General features: G+C 42.5%; 1 protein-coding gene across 7 annotated transcripts in view; it reads left to right on the forward strand.

Moving 5' to 3' along the window:
- The window catches only part of UNC13D (unc-13 homolog D), a 59,971-nt gene that overhangs the window by 15,338 nt on the left and 23,796 nt on the right, over nucleotides 1-20,837 (forward strand). For 6 of the 7 annotated variants that reach the window (XM_083598105.1, XM_083598103.1, XM_083598101.1 and 3 more), the window contains 12 exons: nucleotides 732-790; nucleotides 10,802-10,834; nucleotides 13,256-13,363; nucleotides 14,607-14,666; nucleotides 15,296-15,362; nucleotides 15,552-15,744; nucleotides 17,168-17,212; nucleotides 17,458-17,529; nucleotides 17,688-17,757; nucleotides 18,727-18,831; nucleotides 19,740-19,832; nucleotides 20,039-20,142. In XM_083598105.1, coding sequence (XP_083454231.1) covers nucleotides 10,802-10,834; nucleotides 13,256-13,363; nucleotides 14,607-14,666; nucleotides 15,296-15,362; nucleotides 15,552-15,744; nucleotides 17,168-17,212; nucleotides 17,458-17,529; nucleotides 17,688-17,757; nucleotides 18,727-18,831; nucleotides 19,740-19,832; nucleotides 20,039-20,142 — 950 coding nt within the window. In that variant the 5' untranslated portion in view covers nucleotides 732-790. Of the gene's footprint in view, nucleotides 1-731; nucleotides 791-6,511; nucleotides 6,717-10,801; nucleotides 10,835-13,255; nucleotides 13,364-14,606; nucleotides 14,667-15,295; nucleotides 15,363-15,551; nucleotides 15,745-17,167; nucleotides 17,213-17,457; nucleotides 17,530-17,687; nucleotides 17,758-18,726; nucleotides 18,832-19,739; nucleotides 19,833-20,038; nucleotides 20,143-20,837 lie in introns of those variants that run through there. The other variant, XM_083598100.1, reaches the window with a different exon arrangement.

Genomic DNA, 20,837 nt, shown 5'->3' on the forward strand with positions numbered 1-20,837 from the left:
TGCCTTAATTTCAAAATGCAGTTACATGCAGATAAAACATAGCTCTGTTTCTTTGCAAAGAAAAAATATATATATACAGACACAGTTCAGTCAATATTAATACCACCCAAGTTGTAGATATCTACTAGTCATTATTTTGCTCTTACTCTCAGTGTGCTTATATGGACATGATCCATCCAAAGTTAGACACTTGCAAGTCTTCATGGTTCAAATGCATGCCACCTTGAGCTCCTTACAGGAAAGGTGGGGTATAAATGTGGTAATTGATGATGATGATGAATGTAGTTTTCATTAAGTTGGAGGCCGCTGCCAGTGAGGACGGAGTATAGTGCTATATAGATATGTGGTCTCTCATGTGGATCCAGAATTGGCCTCCGCAGTCACTTACGGACTCATTGTTAAAACCGTGTTTATGGAAGACAATCTTGCTCGGCTACGAGTGAAGGCCAAAGAAAGAAGAAAGATACAAACAATTTTTTGCAGCTTCAAGTACACATGTGCTGTTATGTCAAGTTTATGAAACTGAGTGATTACAGTTTTCAGTTTCATCACGCTGCAAATATGGTTTTTCCCAGCTCAGTGTGACTGAAATACCATAGTTTTGCACAATAATCATTTGATCAAACTTTCCCCAGACCAACCTACTTCACTTTAGGCTTAAAAGAAGGAGGGAACCACATTGAAACCTCTTTTTGTCTTTGTGTGTAAAATTCTGCTCGTTTATTTTCTAGGTTGCAATTCACAATAAAATCAAAAGAAGGACAGAACTACAAGACAACCGACACAAGAGGTAAGCACATATTAAGCTGCCTTATACTAAGTCAGACCATTGGTCAATCCCTTTCAGTATGATCTACACTGACGGGCAGTGACTCTCCAGGGTTTTAGGTAGGCATCTTTTCCTGCCAAACCTTGAGACACCAGGGATAAAATCTTGGGATCTGCTAATGAGTAGATGTATATAAGATTGTGCTGTGCAGCTGCAGTCCTTCACACTTATCTGGGAATAAGCCCTGTTGAACTCAGTGGGACTTGCTTCTGAGTTGCATAGGATCCAACTTTTAGCCCTGTTTTAAGCAGAGTTTGCTTTCTCTGTTGCTTCATTTACAACATTTAGGATGAATGTTACTGCGAAAGCAGCTTTGGGACCCCAAAATTGGTTGAACTTGAGTTTTTTTGTCATAGTAAAATATTTACAGGCTGTGGTTGTTATTTGAGAGAGCAGTAACTTACAATATTGCCCCATTTCACACAAGACTGTGGCTCTTAGCACAAACAAGCAAATGTGGTTTTCCAGAGAGAAGGTTGCTGCTGCTGTGGAATTTAACACCTGGGTGACTGACTGACTGACTGTGTGTGTGTGTGTGTGTGTGTGTGTGTGTGTGTGTGTGTAAGGGATATAGACATTTTTTGTTTTCTTATCAGGCCTTCAGTGTCTTGAATCACTGCCTGTTACTCAACTGTTGAATGGCACAACTTTTCTCTTAACTGTAATACCATGGCAGAAAGTACTTTTACTACTAAATTAAAAGTTTCCCCCATTGAGAACCAGTGTGGTGTGGTGGTTAGAACAGGGATGGGGAACCCGAGGCCCTCCAAGTGTTGTTGGGTTCCATTTCCCATCAGGCATAGCAGTATGGCCAAAAGCCAAGGATGAGGGGAGCTGTCACCTAGCAACATCTCCAGGTTAGAGTATAAGACTAGGATAGGCAGACCAGGGTTCAAATCCCCACTCATCCATTAAAATTCCCTGGGTGTCCTTGGGCAAGTCACTGCCACCCTTCTTGTCCCCTATTTGCTCCAGAGAGTTTGAGGAACCAACAGAAATAGATTTGAGGGCATGGGGGTGGGGAGAGTGAGAGGAAGTTCCATTGCACAAGTGGAAGTCCATGCACTAATGGGGTGGCTTCATTGGATTACAACCCTAAATGTCTGTCAAAAAGTGATTAAGTGCAGGAACTTTGCCAGGGGGAAAAAATGTGACAATTTAATTTGAGACATTTAGGATTGATTTTTGTTTCTTTCTTTCATATATATTAAGATTTTCTGATTGGTAGAATTAGCACGTGCAGTGGTCTCTGCAATTCTATCTATGAAATGTGTGCTACAGGTGGTTGTTTGCGGCTGGATGTGGAAGAGCAAATAGATTGGCAGCTCAGCTAGTGTGAGAGGAAACTGTCCTAATACATGTATTGAGTGACTAGCCTTTTTCCTTGTGAGACAAAAGAAGAAATGAAACTTCTTTCAACATCAGTGTTTCCTAATGCAGTTCCTCCAACATTGCTACTTATAGTTTGAAGGAACTCCCAATTTAAACAAGCTATTGCTAGAGGGGAATAATTTGGGTAAGCAAAACATAAGACATGAGCGATGAGGAAGTAAAAGAACCCAGTAGAGTGGGGCTTTGTGAACCCTCAGCATATAATGACTGCATAGCTGTGAGAGGATTTCTGGAGGCTTCTACACAAGGCCGGCTCAATATATTTTGCCTTAAGCAAAGGACCAAATGGTGCCCCTCCATTCCATGTACCAAAGACAACCAGAGTGATGGTTCAATCTTACTTCTATTTGGGCAATTAGGCAGCATCCTCCAAAGCTGCCCACTCTGTCTAATGGTAGGGCCAGCAGGACAGAGACACTAGGACAAAGACAGCTATTACACAATGCTATGAATTTCAGTGACCTAGCTTTATTCTGGCTGTTGCATATTGCCTAGACAAGGTTCCTCTTCTACCTTTTTTTGTTTTTGGAAGTAATAGCTAAAATTAGGGTGTCTGACATCCCGTTTGTGTTAAGGTAAAAAAAAAAGGTAAAGGACCCCTGGACGGTTAAGTGCAGTCAAAGGCGACTATGGGGTTGTGGCGCTCATCTCGCTTTCAGGCCAATGGAACCGGCATTTCTCTGCAGACAACTTTCCGGGTCATGTGGTCAGCATGACTAAACCGCTACTGGCACACGGAACACCGTGATGGAAACCAGAGCGCATGGAAACGCTGTTTACCTTCCTGGCGCAGCAGTACCTATTTAACTACTTGCACAGGTTTGCTTTCGAACTGCTAGGTTGGCAGGAGCTAGGACAGAGCAACGGGAGCTCACTCTGTTGTGGGGATTCGAATTGCCGACCTTCCGATCGACAAGCCCAAGAGACTCGGTGGTTTAGACCACAGCGCCACTTGCGTCCCTATATTCCGTTTGTGTAGCAGATGTCCATTCACACAAATGGTGCTTCTCCTTCCTGACTTTATCCACATTAGTGTTGGGGGACCCTCTGGAACAAAATGGGGGGCAAATGGGCTGCAGGGGAAGAGAGGAAGGTTGAATCAACTTGAGTGATATAAGATATTGCCCAGGAACTTCACTTCTGAAATTTTAAGAATAAAGGTCTCTTTTAAAATTTGCTAGTACTGCACTAGCAGAAACACATGAAGGTGGCATGTCAGGCTATGTGAATGACTAATTTTCTCTATGGGATTTGTGGTTGGTTGACAGCAAGTAACCTCAGCAACTGCAGTGGAAAACACACTGGCATTTTAACCAGAGCTGCCAAAGCAAATAGATGGAAAATAGAAGCTATTGGAAAAACAAATTATTTGAAGCCGTATTTTAAACGGTCCAGACTAATTTTTCATTTAATTAAATATGAGGAATTGCCAGGCTGGATTTCCAACATGTATCGGGTCTTGCACCAACAACACTGGCTTTCAGTTTGTTTCTAGGTACAATGCAAGGTGCTGTTTGTTACCTCAAAATCCCTTAGTTTTTTGTGGCCAGGGTATCTGAAAGACTGTCTCCTCCTTATGAACCTGCCTGTAATGTAAGATCAGATTCATAGGCCCTGTTATATGCCCAATCTCCAAGAGAAGCTAGGTTTATGGGGAAATTGGACAGGTCCTTTGGGCAGCATCCTATTATGGAATTCCCTCACTCGGAAGGCGAGACAAGACTAGCTTCATCTTCATTTAGTTTTCAGAAAGCCATTAAAACTTCTTTGTACCACATGGCTTTCAGATTATTATAAATATAATAAACTTTTCTGTTGTTTTTTAAATGTTTTTTACAATACGGCTTTAAAGTTTTGAGGTAAAAGTTTATAAATCTAAGTCACTATCTTCCATATTAAACCGCTCCTGCTTTAAAATCAGTAGATGAGGCCCTCCTGATGGTTCCTCCTCAGGATGAGGTACATGATGTGCCCCCCCGAAAAGGGCCTTTTCAGTGGTGACTCCTCATATATGGAACTCCCTCCCTACTGTGGTATGTCTGGCCCCATTTCTTTATAGTTTTAGGTGGTTATTGAAGACAAAGCGTTATAGCCAGGTATTAGGAGGAGGACAGACCTGTTTGCTGTTGCTGCTATTAGTAACTGTTTTAGTGATTTGTTATTGTGTTGTTTTATGGATTTATAAAATATACATTTGCTCATTGTAAACCAACTTGTGCCTTGTGCATAGAGCGGTATATAAATTATATTGTTTAATTAATTAATTGTTGCCTTGGGGGCCCATTTTTGCCCAAAGTGTGGTTCATAAATATTTTTTACAATAAGCTAAAAAAATAAAATTGGGTGTTGATGGGGACTAGAAACATGCCAAGTGTAAATACGACACTGAATTCAGTGGAAGTATCACTGCTATATGCCAAGTCATTTAATCTTCCTTTCTCTCCTCTCTATGATACTTCAAAGAAAGAGGAAGTGAGGTCTCCAGTCTTGATAGCAAGCTTTTAGGATAGCAGTTGATGCTGGCAAGTGATAATAACATGCAGTTATATGATGGACTACAATCTGATCAAAATGCCATTTATGTGAACAATATATCTTCCTATTTCCCATCAGTGAAAAGAAAGACGTTGTCTCTAACCCTCAGGGTGTCTCAGTCATAAACCAGAGAAAAGACTGCTGCTCTTTGTCACGTAGATTTCCAGATATATTCTCCTTTATCCTTTTTAGAAAACTGAAACAACTATGAGGTCTGATTTTAGTTCTTGATATACCGTACAGCTGAGTTTCAGTGCTTAAAAAGAGTAAAGTGGAAGTTTCTGCTTGTTTGATGCAGATAATGCATATTTCTTCCTGCCTGTTTCAGTGAGGCAACGTTGGCTTTGAAACCACGTACTTTCTTAGATCGTAAGAGCTGTGTCTGTTCTTAAGTAACAACAGCAGACACAATTCTTATTGGTGGATGTGTGGGGAAGAAACATCATACATTAGATTCTTCACACAGAATGAAACTGAGTATATGTCTTTCTACGCTTCCTACTGTGGCGTGGGAGGAAATGGAGGCAGAGACCGAAAGGTTACTCATCACAACTCAGAAAGCAGGTACTGTGGCTGTGTACAGAAGGCAGTTGGTAGTGGAATTGAGGCATCTTATATATATATATATATAAGTTCTTCACATCATCTACACAGTGTTGTTCTTATGCAAATGACAGCCTGCCCTTCCCACCCCCGTTCAATTTGGATTTTCCAGATGCATGGATGGTGAGGGAATGGGCAGTGGAGTAGGGGATAAATCCAACCTAAAATTGCAAGTTAGCCAACTGTGGACATACTGGAGCACATTGTGTGGGAGGTTTTTTAACATGTGTGGTGATGTTTTGCTGGGTGCCATCTATCATGACACATCCTGCTTCTGCTAGTCAGGTGCTCCTCTATGGGCTGCTGGTGGGGCCCACATGACACACAGATTTGTGTGGTATTTTTGACCCACTGTTTTCTGCAAGTCTGGTATATAGGAAACTTGTATCTCAGAAAACTTGGCCGTGTGCACAAGACACAGTGCAAATACATCCCATCAAGTACCACTCACTCGTGTGGATGGGAATCATGGGGATGCACTTAATTTGCTAGTGTGTTGACATATGTGTGCAAAAGCACAAAAGAGACAGATCTCTGTGACCCACATGGTGAAGGTGTGGGAGCCACATGGTGAACTGGTGAAGGGAAATGCTTTGCAGTTAAACCTGAACATGATAGCAAGCACTATTTACTAAGCTTGCTTACCTAGGGAGTTTTCTTAGCCCTGTAGGAGTGCAGGACCTTTGCATACATCACAGGTGTGGGGGTAAAGTAAAGAGGGGAAGGTAGCTTCTCATAGCACTGAGGCAGGTGAAAGGATGGGAGAAAGCTGCTGATGAATGGTTCAGTCTGTCCTTGCCAGGAGGACTAAAGGGTATGTGCTCTGTTTGGGATCTGAGAGTGCTTCCTCAAAGGTCTCAGCCTGTCCTTAGCACATGGGGATATGCAGCACTAATTTCCAACATGAATATGAATTTGTTTTATTTGTGCAGAGGATTTATGTTGCACCCCTGTTGGTGTAACTCTCAAGGCAGCTGAATGCATAATCAAAGAGAGGGCGATAAATTTGTTTTGAACCAGCCACCAGTCTGACAGAGGTCTCCACATGCTCTAGAGAAATGACAACTCAGTAACTGTGAAAGAGGGCCGGGTACATTTCCGTTTGCTGTCACAATGGTCAGAGTGTGATAAAAGAGTGTGGTTTCCTCTTAAGCATGTGAGAGCTGATGGGAACACTGTGCTGGCAGGGACAGACTTCTGAGTTCAGGGTTCAGCCTCTAAAGAGTATATACACTCTGGCATCTTCCTCCACTTGCTCAGGCTTTCCCTATTGCTCAGGCCTTCCCTAGACCAGCCAAGTATGGAGGCTGACAGAGAGACCCCGGTGGGGGAAACCCCTGGGAAAGACAACAAAAAAGTATGTAGTCTTTTCTTTCACTTTAGAATGTTCTTTAGTGGCTAGTTACAGCTCTTGCTTTTCAGTCTCCTACCTTTCATGTTCTGCTTCAACCTGCTGAGATACTGAAACCTTTGGGGGTGCTTTAGATCCCATTCTTAAATTTCTTAATATATTTCTTCTAAAGAGCTTTTTAGATTCACAACCACCCGTCAGGGTAGGTTAGGCTGAGAGGCCATGAGCTAGTTAATGAGGATTTTGGACCTGGATTTGTTACATCAAGCCCAGTTCTCTAAGCTACTGGTTCTTACCTTGAGGTCTAGCTTTGACCTACCTTTTGCAGGGCAGGGGATGAGATGCCCAGGCAGTTGCAGTCTTGAAAAAGAATAGTGTGCAGACCACATGAGCCAGATCGTGAAGGAACATCTAAGGGCTTTTTGCTTCCTGATATTTGTCAAGTCCTTGCATAACATTTGGTGTAACTTGTTAATTTTGCATGTGCAAAATCAGCTAGCGTTAAATACTTCCTGGTGGTGGAGTTCCTCCGAGTGGGTTAGTTGATGAAGGAATGGTCCTGACAAATAATATCTCCACTGTCCATAGACAATCATGCCACGTTTTCTTGCAGTAGCCACCCAGGGCTTAACAAGTAGCTAGTCTCTGTTCATCAAGCAATTTATAACTTGTTGATCTGATCCAGTATCCTTTCCCTCCTGTGGTCATTTCTAATGCCTTGCAAGTTAGGAATTGGGAGGAGAATACTATTGATGCAAACCTGCCTTTTAAATTCCTAATCAGAAAACAAAGACTCATTGGAGCAAGTCTTGGTTACAGATAGGTAGCCGTGTTGGTCTGCCATAGTCAAAACAAAAAATTTTTTTCTTTCCAGTAGCACCTTAAAGACCAACTAAGTTAGTTCTTGGTATGAGCTTTCGTGTGCATGCATGTATCTGACGAAGTGTGCATGCACACGAAAGCTCATACCAAGAACTAACTTAGTTGGTCTTTAAGGTGCTACTGGAAAGAAAAAAATTTTTTGTTTGGAGCAAGTCTTGTTCTTGCTGTGCCGTAAAACTCCTTTCCACTTCCTCACCCCCCTGCACTAACCAGTTACGGCTGTGGTTATGGCCTAGTGTGGTTCTCTTATTTCTAAAAGAAAGAAAGCACAACTTGCGAGTCAGCAAGCAGCAACTCACAACCCTTTTTATAGTGGTGTTTGCTTTTACAATGTGGAAAATGTCTGACGGGGATCTTAAAAAAACTAAATCCATATTTTAAAAAACCAAATGAGCACTCAAACCTGGAAAATGTAGAGAGCACACAGCAAAGCTGCTAAAAATAACACACATACCTCTCTGCCTCTAAGACCAGAAGCGGAAGTCAAGGTATCAACATCTCTAGAACTTGGGTAGGCAAACTAAGGCCCGGGGCCAGATCCGGCCCAATCACCTTCTAAATCCAGCCTGCGGTCTGGAAATCAGCATGTTTTTACTTGAGTAGAATGTGTGCTTTTATTAAAGATGCATCTCTGGGTTATTTGTGGGGCATAGGAATTTGTTCATTTTTTATCCCCAAAATATATTCCGGCCCACCACAAGGTCTGAGGGACAATGGACCGGCCCCCTGCTGAAAAAGTTTGCTGACTCCTGCTCTAGAATGTTTCGTAATATGTAGCATTGTTTGAAAGCCATTGCTGTTGACTCTCTCTTTTCTTATTCTTTGGCTTTATTGAAAAAAAGATTAATTAGGAAAGGTATTAGATCTTCCTAATAAAGCAGAATGATATATATATATATTAAGAAAAAAATATTGGTTTTGCTTATGTATATGTTGCTGACTTTGATAATGATTTTGTGTGTGTGTGCTGTGTTAGGTTTAAAGTTGTAATAAAGTTCTAAAAAACAAATGGAAGGTCATGATCACTCATGGTGGGTGGAACATACAGGACAGAATTAGGAAGAAACATTGGCACATGTCCTTGTTGCCTTCCAGGGCAGTGCTCATGATGGCCTTATTTTGTGTTGAGGGGGTATTGATTGCAACCAACCAGAAGCTGCAAATGGGGGGTGGATGGGTATGCACCACATTGTCCCCTACCCACAGTTTTACCTGATCTTCACCCTTCCCTCTGAAGCATTTTTCTCCTGACTACCAGGACAACTCTAGTGAAGCTAGCATGCTTATGTTAGCTACAGACTACAGTGGTGCCTTGGGTTACAAACACTTCGGGTTACAGACTCCGCTAACTCCGAAGTAGTACCTTGGGTTAAGAACTTTACCTCAGGATGAGAACAGAAATTGTGCGCTGGTGGCAGCGGGAGGCCCCATTAGCTAAAGTGGTACCTCAGGTTAAGAATGGTTTCAAGTTAAGAACAGACCTCCAGAATGATTAAAGTTCGTAACCAGAGGTACCACTGTATTGTGGGAGCAATGGGTGCGTGTGGAATTGGTTTCCTTCCACTTTCCTTGCGCAGGACCATTATTCTATACATACAGCACTTGCAGTGTTATCTGCAAACTGGGAGGGTGGATAGCTGTTAGCTGTAGTTAATAATGATGAATTGTCAAGGCAGCCAAATCATTTTCTTCCTGGAATACACTTTGGGAGCATTGCGTACTCTTGCTTTTCAAACCAGGTTCACAGACTTACTAGTGCATCTTTTTAATACTCCTCATTAACTTGTCTGGGCTCTTAAGAATTCACATATATAATGCCAGCATTTATTGCTCACTTTCTCCAGCTGGTGATTCCTCAGGCTGAGGACAACCTCCCAGCAGTTTTCTTGTGCAGTACATTTGCTGGGCAGACAGTCAGAAAAGCCTCATCTTCAGTTTCTGTCTCTTGTGTAAAGTACACAGCAGACCTATAAAAGGAAATCATTTCATTTTCAAGCTACTGTTCCCAGTCTTTTTACCATAGTAATTTGTCAGTAATTAAGGTTGCTCCAGGTTTCCTTCTGTTGTGCCCAATCCCCGTAAGATTGCTTGCAATAAACATTAATGCCTATAACCCATTGTGTTGTTGTAGTTTTGGTTGTTGTTTACCATGTGAAAAACAGAGGAGTAGAGCTGTTTTTTGTAAGAAAATGTAAACATTTAGGGTAGTATCCAATGAAGTTTTTCCATGAGTGCAAAGACTTCTCCCTGCATAGCCCTTGGACCTTCCCCATAGCTGCTCCAGAGGGTTGGGGGAAACCCCAGAACAGCTTAAAGGGGGGCATAAGGAGAGGGAAGGAAAGTTCCATTGTGCATCCAGAAGTCTGTGTTCGAATGGAATTACTTCATTGCATGCTGCCCTTAATTCACGAGACAAATAGCGGAATTGTTACTGGCTGTTGTTTTATTCTAAAAGTTCCTGAGATGTATGTCTACCTGAGAACCTAGATGCCCTGCAGGCTTGCTCCATATTTTGGGAAATGCTCTGTGTACTTGGTGTTGGGGAAAGGATCTCCACTTGTACTTTAAGGCACCCACATCTCTATAGAATGTTTTGTATTTATTTAGCATTGTTTGAGTGTTAAAAAGGAGAGTACAGTGGTACCTTGGGTTAAGTACTTAGTTCGTTCCGGAGGTCCGTTCTTAACCTAAGACTGTTCTTAACCTGAAGCACCACTTTAGCTAATGGGGCCTCCCGCTGCCGCTATGCCGCCAGAGCACAATTTCTGTTCTCATCCTGAAGCAAAGTTCTTAACCTGAGGTAATATTTCTGGGTTGGCGGAGTCTGTAACCTGAAGCGTCTGTAACCTGAAGCGTGTGTAACCCGAGGTACCACTGTAATTGCATTCTGCTTTTCTTCCCCCTCTGTCTTTATTGAAAATAAGATTTATTTGGGAAGGTAGACGACTTTTAAATATGGCATAATGATTTTTTTAAAAAAAACTTGCTTTTGCTTATGTATATATATCTCTGATTTTGATGATGTTTTTTGTGTTAGTTTTAAAGTTACAATGTGGTAAGCATTTGTGGTAATGCATTTGCCCCATTTGGGGACCCCTCCTGATCCATTCTGCTGAGTAAGACCCTGCATTCCTGCCCCAAAGTTTTACTTTGACAGCACCACTGATTACAGCTTGTCAATGAAAGTCTTTTTCTTTTGTTTTCCCCAGATGGACCTGTCTCATAAATTCTCTAAGAGAGAGGTAAGAATCTATTCATTCCTAATAGTATACAATCACAGAGCCTTGGTGGATCATGCCAAAGGACCACTTGTTCAGCAGCTTTATTTCCAACAATGGGCACCCAGGAGGCTGTGCACACACCATGCGTTTAAAGTGCATTACTTCCCCCAAAGAATCCTGGCAACTGTAGTTTGTTTAAGTTGCTGGGAATTGTAGCTCTGTGAAGTGGAAACTAGTTTCCAAGATCCTTTGGCCGGAGGAATGTGCTTTAAAAGTGTGGTCCATATGTAGATGCCTCTGGAAAACATACAAAGAAGGGTTTGTAGGTGTCCTGACACCTGCTATTCAGAGACTGTTTTGCCTGTGCTCTGAACCTAGAAGCTTCATTTAGCCATCACAGCTTATAGCCATTAACACATATTCCTCCATGAATTTGTCTAATCCCTTTTAAGGCCATTTAGTTCATTGACTGCCTTCACACCCTCAGGCAATGAATTCCATAAGGTAATGATGCATTCTGTGAAATAGTACTTTCCCTTTTTTGTGTGTGTGTCTGGGTTATACAGCCAGATTCAGTGGGTGAGCTCGAATATTATGTACTGTTTTTAGAAAAAGGGACAGATTTGTTATCTAGGTATCTAGCTGTTGTGAAGTTGTTGTTGTTGTTGTTAATTACCCACCCATCACTGTAAGGCCCTCAAGCTGGTTACAACAATTTAACATACAGTTTAAAACAGTTTTAAAACTTACAAAAAAATAAAATAGAAAAAGATGGGTGGGTCCTAAAAATGTATCTCTCAGGTGTCAGAAGCAGAGATGAAGAGGTGTATTTCAGCGTGAAACCAGGGTGGATTTGATTTAAATCAAGTCAGTAAGATTTAAATCGCTAGTCAGTAAGACTTGATTTAAATCATTTTTTTACAGAAAGACTAATTCTTGCTGGTATAATCTTAAAGCTTACAACCAGATGAAGGTTTCATTTTTGGAATAATAAATTTAGTTTTTATTTACAGTTTTTACAGTTATAGAAAAAATAACTGATTTGGTTATACTATTACAAATACATTAACAGATAATTATGAAATTATTATGAGGCTTAATAAATTAACTATTTATATTTGGACAACTTTTCTACTGTACTTTAATGGAAGGAGAAAAATAATCATTTAACAATTTATTTAACTAAAACAATAACATTATAGCATATGTATCCATGTTCGTTAACTGCTGTGGTTAAACATTTTTTTTAAAAAAAACTTAGACTGAAAAACTTAAAACAAATCCTTATATCCTGATGAATAGCCTTTGGACTATAATGTAACTTAAATAGAAAGCTATCTTTAGAAAGATTTTCCCTCCAAAAGCATTTTATTTTAAAAATCCGATTTAAATAAAAAATCCGTTTTAAAAAAAATATTATTGATTTTTTTATCCACCCTGTGTGAAACACACCCACACCATGCCATACAGCCTGGAGCTGTTTCCTGTGCAGAGCTCCTAGTTTGTTGTGGCAGACTGTCAACTTCACTGTGTTAGGTTGGTTAGTGTGACTGTAACTCCTGATCATCGTTGCTGCTTTGCTCCATCTTTCCATCTTCTTGGCAAGCCCAGAGCTCAGGAAGCAAGTCATCCAAAGCAGCAGGGGAGCTGTCCATCTATAGAGACTCTCTAGCTGGACAGCTCCCATCACAGACAACAGACAGAAGATGAGTCACAGCAACTGCTGGGGACCAGCTGGGCAGCTTTATTGCTGATTCTACTTCTCCAACCCCAAACAGGAGCAGCAGCAGCAGGGCGCTGATCCAGAGCACATACTGTTTCTGGCTTCCTTCTCCTTAGTAGCACCAAGAGAAGGGAGGCATTGTGTTGTCAGATATATGCTGCACTTTGCACTTTCTGGGCTGGTTCTCTACTCAGATCTGCTGCTGTTTCTGCTCCTGGGGGATTTTGAGGATCTAGCATTGGAGAGTAGGGCCAGTCATGGTGTATTAGGTTCTTTCTGACTGGGGCAGCTTTCTGGGTGATGATCTCGATAGGTGCTGGGGCACCATTGGAATCTCCCTCCTCCAAGGTCCTGTTGGCATCAGTCTGCCTTGAGACACAATAGGCGTGCCTCTAGAGCTGAAGTCAAAGTGCTGTGTTAGTCCAAAAGGAAGGGAGTTGGTCATGGCAGGTTGGAAAGGGGGTTCTGCCATGTGATAATTGGTTTGAATCAGATGGCCTTCTGGCTACTTCCACTTCTCTGGTTCTACATCATGAAATCCAGCCCTGAGATATGTTAAAATGGATTATTAGTATGAAAAACCCTTCCCTTATGAACAACAACCTTATTCTGTTCAAGGTTCCCTTTGGTTAACCAATCCACAATAAAGTAAGAATGCAGGGACAGTAACCCAGAAGACTTTGGCTTTGTTTTGATCTGTTTCTAATGTGCTGTTGCAGCGCACCCTGCTATATGAAGAGGTCCTCTACACCATTCTCCATCGCTTGGGCAAACCAGAACTTAGCCATGTTGCTGATCCAGATGAGCTGTACACATATGTGCAGAAGGTCAGATGAAAGCCAAGTCCATCTTGTCTCATTAATATCCAGCCTAAAGTCTGGCATCCATCTCTGTGTGGGGTTGTGTTCTTGCCTTGCCCATTTATTTTCCTCCCACTGCAAGAAATGACTGTCTCAGTTTTGTTAATATCCCTACCACCATCACACCCACAAGACATCCCAAATGACATCCTGAGGAAAGTGCTTATTCTCTGCTATATGGAGTCCATTTGTCAGAGAAGAACTGCAGGCAAGTAATGGTGACAGTAGAAGCCAACAGACAAAACTTTACTTGCTAGGCTTCACTCCTTAAGAAGGCCTGATGTTTGAGAGGCCACCTGAAATTGCCTTTTTCAGAAAGCTAGTGGCTAGGCTTAGGGTGTTCTGCAGTAGATAATTTTGGTACAACTTGCCTTAGAAAATAAACAGCGGAAAAATGTTCTGTCTGCACCATATTCTGTGTTCTGTCCCAGCCTGCATTAATATTTATTTAAAGTTGGTGCCACTTGAAAGATGTACTAACCTTTCCTCAGCATCCCTTTTCTATATCTGGGTATTATTGCCTCTTCCACCATCAGGGTTCCTTTCTCCTCTCTTCCTTTTAATTTCATAATTTGACATTGTGGATACCCACCCCTTTTCAAGGTGGCTTTCACAATTCCTTGCTACTTCCCACTCCCACAGAGAGTTATTGTCCCCCTTATGTTTTGCAATAAAGGTGATATTCAAGCAAGCAATTGGTCTCTACTGGGATGGGTGTCTGTTTGGGCACAGAATTGATGCTGTTTGAAAGACAGCCTCTAAAGCTGACCCAAATAGGCTGCTGATCCAATGATCAGGAAAGATGTACGTACGGAGAATGTGCAAGCAGCTATCCTGAGACATTAAGAGACAATGAAAACTGAAGCCCTAAGAACTGTAACAAATTGTTCTTCTTTTAAGCCAAGCATGGGGAACCTGTTGCCCTCCAGTTATTGTTGGGACTCTAGTTCCTATCAGCTCCTGCCAGCATCGCCAGTTGTCAGGGGTGATGGGAGTTGTAGTCTGGAGAGCTATCAGTTCCTCAGCTCTATTTACATTATATGTGTAATCTAAAATAATCCGTGACAAGGCTATAAGGGACTACTCTTAGCATGCCTGCTCGATGCTGTTTCTCTTCACTGAGCTCGAGGTGATGGAACTTGCCCCACTTCATGCAGTATTATAAAAACAAGTAGGTCTCTAATTGTTTCTTTTCCAATATCTCAACCAGGCCTTCAATATGGATCCAGAAGAGCATGATATTCTACTACAGAGGGTCAAAGAGCTAGAGGTAAAGTCTAAGGGGAGGGGAACTCAGACCTTCTCTTTATCTGGGCCTCATAACTCTCTCCAGACCACACTTTCTCCCTAGCCATGCCCCTCACCAGCTCTGCTTCACACACACCATGAGTGTTTTTCCTAACTGCTTGCACTTGCTTGTTCTCTGGCAGAATGACAAACATGGCACAGGTGTTACAGGTCACCGCAGCAGCTCCCTTGCTCCCCCATGTCTCTGGTCCTATGCACACCAAGAGACAGAACTCTGGGTCTTCCCCTTAAACTCCCCCGCTAAATGCCCTTGCAAATGCCCCTGTTTGTGAGGTCTGGTCGCAAGCTCCCAGGATCTGCAATGAGCAAAGTTTGACTGCTGCTGGTTGCTAACTCCTACCTCAGCCTGGCTTCCTCTCAGTTGTAACTCCTCCCCCTCAGATCCTGTGTTCCCACAGAGCCATCAGCCACACACACACACACCCCTCAGGCTCCAAAAGCTCACTCTTCAGTCTCCTCCAGCAATCCTTGTTCCTGTTTGCGAGGTCTGTTCGCAAACTCCCAGGATCTGCTCTGTGGATCTGTTCTGTGCTCTTTTTGAAGGATTGAATGACTCACAAGTTAAATGTATTCTTTCTATTTCTTCTTCAGAAACCAATTTTTTGTCTTAAAGCAACTGTGAAGCAAGCCAGGGGCATTCTGGGTAAAGATGTCAGTGGTGAGTGGACAACTCAAAGGGACTTTTGAACCTAAAAATATGGTTCCTCCTTCAGCTCAGGATGGGCTTCTCCCTGTAAAACACTGAGAACATGAGGACATTTTCCAACTCCCATCCTGCTGGTGGTGATGGGGCCTTAACATATAAAGCAATCCCTGTACGTTTCAATAGCTACTTCTGTGCTTGCAGGATTCAGCGACCCATACTGCCTCCTAGGGATAGAAGAGAAAACTCGGGACTCTTCCACCAGTGGTGGCTCCCGTCAAGAGAACAAAAAGCGATCAAAGGCTGTGGTGAAGAATCTGCTCCCTGAAGACCAGACTCACCGCACCCAAATCATCAGTCAGACTCTAAATCCTGTGTGGAATGAAACCTTTATCCTGTACGTCTTGCTTCCTTAAGAGTGTGTGTTTTGCTTCTGACAATTTGGGGTGCTTCCTCTTCCCAGTCCTTGCAGGAACCACAGGCAAGAACCAGATCTCCAAATCTGCCTCTCCTGTGTATGTAAGCATCACCCATGAAAGTAGCAAGGGGGTTGGCAGCTGGCGAAAGGAGTAGTATGCAGGTTATCCTTATTGGAGAAGTGATTCTCTAGTAGTTTGACATTTTGCAGCATGGTTTCAGACCACTGCCATGAGATCCAGACTAATATTCAGCAGGGTGGCAAACCCAGAGAAAGTGGTTTGTTGCCCTATGAGAAGATCTGCTGCTGTTTGGGTTGAGGGTGACTCAGATAGATGAATATATATAGCTGTCTGCAAATCCAGGACAATTCTAAAAATAACGCCTATAATCAGCTGGTTGTCATAATGTGGTATGCTTGTTTACATATGGCTGTTATGGGGGTTGTTTTGCTTTCATGGTGTAATGTATTTATATTCATGTTTTCAGATGTGTTATGTAGGTTTGCATGGAGACTTTCAGGTAGCAAGTGGCTAACAAGCCTAATATATAAATAAATCCTTATGCATAGTGTGCCCTTCACCATATGTTCACAGGGCAGAAATGCATCACGTAAAAATCGTAAAATAAACAGTGAACGCTATAAAATGTCAAAAGAATAAAACAAAACATCAGCGAGGTATAAAAGCAGGTGATTAAAATTATCAGGGTGGTTCCCAATATCAGCAATTTCCAAAGTTCTGGGGAGAGAGGTACCTCTTTAGCTTCTGGTGAAAAATTAGCAATGCATAAACAGCAACAAGACCGAAAATATGAAAACAGTGCTGTATTGAACTCTCTAAAAGCACATATATCAAAATATAAATAATGTTACATATTGCACTGTGTTGCTTAATTGTATCAGAAGACAGAACCCTGGTTGAAAGTTCGCTTTGACTAAATCGATGTTTCCCAAACTTAGGTCTCCAGCTATTTTTGAACCACAACTCCCATCATCCCTAGCTAGCAGGACCAGTGGTCAGGACCTGATAGGAACTATAGTCCCAAAACAGCTAGAGACCCAGGTTTGGGAAACACTGGACTTAAATGGCCCTTTTACATCCCATCTATTTAATTATCTGGCATCCTTGGGAAGAGTGACAACACCACATTCTCCAGAAGGAAACGCACCCAAGTCCTTCATTTGCATTACTGGCTGATAGAAGCTCTTTTGCCTGTGCAGCTGCTTATTCTTTGGTATATTGTTAGCTGTAATCATAGTTTGCTTTAATTGCAACATTATTTATTTTTGGTTATATATGGGCCACTTTTCAGTTTCTTGGAGGAAAAGTGAGATAAAAATGGAGTGAATTTTCAACTGCATATTCATTGCATTAATAAAATGTTCCAATTTTACCTTCTAGGGAGTTTAAAGATATAGAGAATGCCTGGTTACATCTAGACATGTGGTAAGTAGGGTTGGGTGTTATTCCTCACAGCACTTGTACCCTTTGTGACATTTGAATTGTATGGCTTCAAAGATCTCTGTGGAGTTGGTCAGGCCTAACATTGCACCCTCACAGAAATATACCACTCTGCTAATGTCAGTCCATCTGTCCAGAATACTAAATTGTCTTTTGGCTGACACTCTTCTCATTTTGTTTCCATCTCTTTCTCTGTTTCGCTTCTACATCTTTAAATCTGTTTCTTGTAGGGACTCGGATGATGATGTCGAAACTGTGCGCCACAAACTGGGAGAGTTGACAGACCTCCATGGCCTGAAGAGGTTTGTACTAACCATGGGCCTTTTCACGTTAATGTAAGGTCATCCAGAGAGGCTATTGGACAAGCAAGAAAAGGCATTTAAAGAACAAAATGGAACAATATTCTGTGCTCTTCTCCCCTTGCCATTTCACCCTCTCTGGTTTGCTTTTTCCTCTCCAGGATTTTTAAGGAAGCTCGCAAGGACAAAGGGCAGGATGACTTTCTGGGGAATGTGGTACTTCGCCTGCAGGTGAGGAAGGGAAGAGCGAATTTTCATGGCAATGTTTTATCTGTTGGCATCCTGGTCTTCCTTGAGCCATGGTTAATCCTCACAAATAATTCACGTCATAAAGTGGTTAACCAAAACTTTGAGTTAGGGAGGTGGGATTCTCTATGTGTCTCCTGCAAATGCGCATGTGAGATTGTTTGGCATGTGGCTCCCAGAGGGTTGGTTAAGGATAAGTGTGGCTGTCAATCAAAGAAGTTTAATTATCCCTGCTTTAGATAAAGAAAGCCGTCTTGGTTCATTATTATTTTTTAAATCCAGTGTGGTCCAGGGAAGATGGGACCTGTGTGGCAGCTGGCATGGTATGTGCCACTAAAAGAGATCCAGATTCCAGAGTTGGTTTTTGTTGTCACTCCAACCTCACTGATTGGAGGGAGCAGGTTCAAATCTGTAATTTACCAAACTGTAACCATAGCAACAAATTGATTAAACGCTGCGGTCATGTTGAAAATGCGTGTTTTGCAATCGGAATTGCTTTGTTGTGTTTTTCAAAAAATACATTTATTTAATTTTTAACAATGTATCAAAGGCTATAATCCAAACCCCCTCTGTTTTGGGCATGGGGCGTATGTGTTGGCTTCTGCCCACAGAGTGACAGCTCCCTGTTTCACCCACCCAACACGTGGGCAGAAGTGCCACTGGTAGGGTCCCTGCCACAACATCCTGCAGCAAGCCCCGAAATGGAGGGTGAGTAGTTGAGCCAGTCTGGGATCTACTGGATCCTGAGCTGACCCTACTGCTCTCCCATGAGGGCATTGTGCCCAATCTTGGCCCAATCCCTGTGCCAATTTCAGGCTGGTGCAGCAGCCGTTTACCAGGGTTTGGATGGCAGCCTAACACAATTCAGTGATGATGCCTCTAATTCACCTGCCAGAACTATCCTAACCTCTCTTTTCATTATCTGCCCACTGTTTTCTCTTTTTGTTTGGACAGGACCTGCATGGCAGAGATGACCGCTGGTGCAGGCTGGAACCTCGTACAGAAACCTACCCCAACCGAGGACATTGCCACCTGCAGTTCCTTTTTATGCATAAGAGGGTAAGGGAGTGGCACCTTACCATTTAGAGGGCAATATGAAGTCATCTGGGAAGGGGGCTCTGAACTATGTACTATAGTCTTCGATGGTTAGGTTGGCGTGGCATCAAAGTGCAAGGCTTTTTCTCCTGTGTTGTCACCTCCTGCTGGAGGTTTGCCTGACCCAGTCTTTGGTTACCTTCCCAAAGGTGGTAAAGACTTTACCCTTTCAAATGACATTCAGATGTTCTGAAACTGTGTTGTTTTGCTGCTATGGCTTATTATAGCTCTATTGGGAATTGGTCTTTTAATAGTATGGGCTTTGTCTCATATATTTCTACCCTGCCTTGGTTATACATCTCGGAGGAAGGTAAATGAGATATAAGAGACACTTTGTCAGGTGTTCTAATATGGGTCAATGTTATGATTGAACATGTAGAGATCAGCAATCCCCAGTATTGTGCGAAAGTGTGTGTGCAACTGAGTATGCAAGGCCAGCTCTGTCGTTAGGCAGAGTAAGGTGCCTGCCTCAGGCAGCTGATTTTTGGTGTCATGAAAGGGCAGCAAATGCTTATTTATTGAATTTAGTAATGTATTTTTTACTGCCCTCTGTGAGGGGAAAACTACAGTTCCTAGGATTATTTTGGGGAAGCCGTGTGCTTTAAACATAACGCTTGCCTGGAGGAACAATCTTCCCCCACCGTGTGCTGTTTCAGGGGTTATTCTGAACCCCCTCCAGTCAATTGAGGGAGGCAGAAGACATGTAGGATGGAGAAGAGGAGGGAAGCCCTCATTTCGCTAACAGAAGTCTTTGTGTGGGCTTCCACTGGTGGGGCCTAGTTAGTTGATTCCAGTCTGTGGTACGTATGCAGAGAACACCCTCTTCTAGTGCTTTCTAAAAGCTGGATGCCTGACATTGTTTTCCTTACTAGAGAGCCACCTCAGCCAGCAAGACACAACCGAGCTACACAGTCCACCGGCACCTTCTTCAGCAGATGGTTTCTTATGAGCTTCTTCAGCACAAGGTAAATGATGGACTTGACTTGGTTACTCCCTGTTTCCTTCCATCTAGTTCAATGATCTAATCTAGGTAAGTGGCGCTAAATGGAAACTGAGCTTCAGCAGAAAGAAGCACAAAGCAAGAGTCTCACAGAGCAACTGGTTGCTAGAGCTTCTCAAAGCAGTCATGATGTCAACAGGACTGCTACAGTCTCCTTCCTTTCCTTTGCAGGTGGGCAGCACTTCCTGGAATGGAGAGTTGAGCAAACATGCCAGTACAATCTTGTATCTGCATGCTACACAAAAAGATATTTCAGACTTCCACCAGGTTATGGCGTGAGTATCTCCTGCACTCTTCCACCCAAGGCAGCAGCTATTGCCATGTGGAAATTACTTCAGCAATCAAATGGCATTAGGAGTTAGGACTGTTGCTATTTTCGGGTGGGATTAAATCAAATTCAGGTCATAGTTGGTTGGGAGGTCTTGCTTAACAAGTCTGCTTCCCCCAAAAGATTGGTTTTTTTTCTGATGTGGACCAAGTGATAGGGAAATGCACTGGAGGGTGTGGGATAACACTGGCTTTGATGCAACCTCATCTAACCTCCTCACAAACAAACCAGAACAAATGCTCATTAAGTAGCCAATGTCCTCTAATCTCTTTGTAAACAAATTGAGATGGAAGTCATCTGATGGTGCCTTTAGTCACAGATGCCTTCTGCTGATTCCTCTGTCAATCCTAGTATCCCATTCATGAGTTTGATTCATTTCCATATACTATGCACACATTGTGACCCCACCCCTCTTTGAATAGACCTTTCCAGAGCTATTTACTATTGACAGAAGAGCTCTCTCCTCTCCCATCACTTAGCAATCTCCAATAACCAGTTGCAGCTTCTTCAACCTGGAGGTGGCACAGTGGGTCAGTGCTTGTGGCTGTCAACCAGAAGGTTGATGGTTCAAGTCCACTCAGGGACAACTATGGACAGGGTTCCTGCATTGCAGGGGGTTGGACTAGATGACCCCCAGGATCC

This window comes from Podarcis filfolensis (genome assembly GCF_964270895.1).
Source record: "Podarcis filfolensis genome assembly, chromosome: 2".
NCBI lineage: Eukaryota > Metazoa > Chordata > Lepidosauria > Squamata > Lacertidae > Podarcis > Podarcis filfolensis.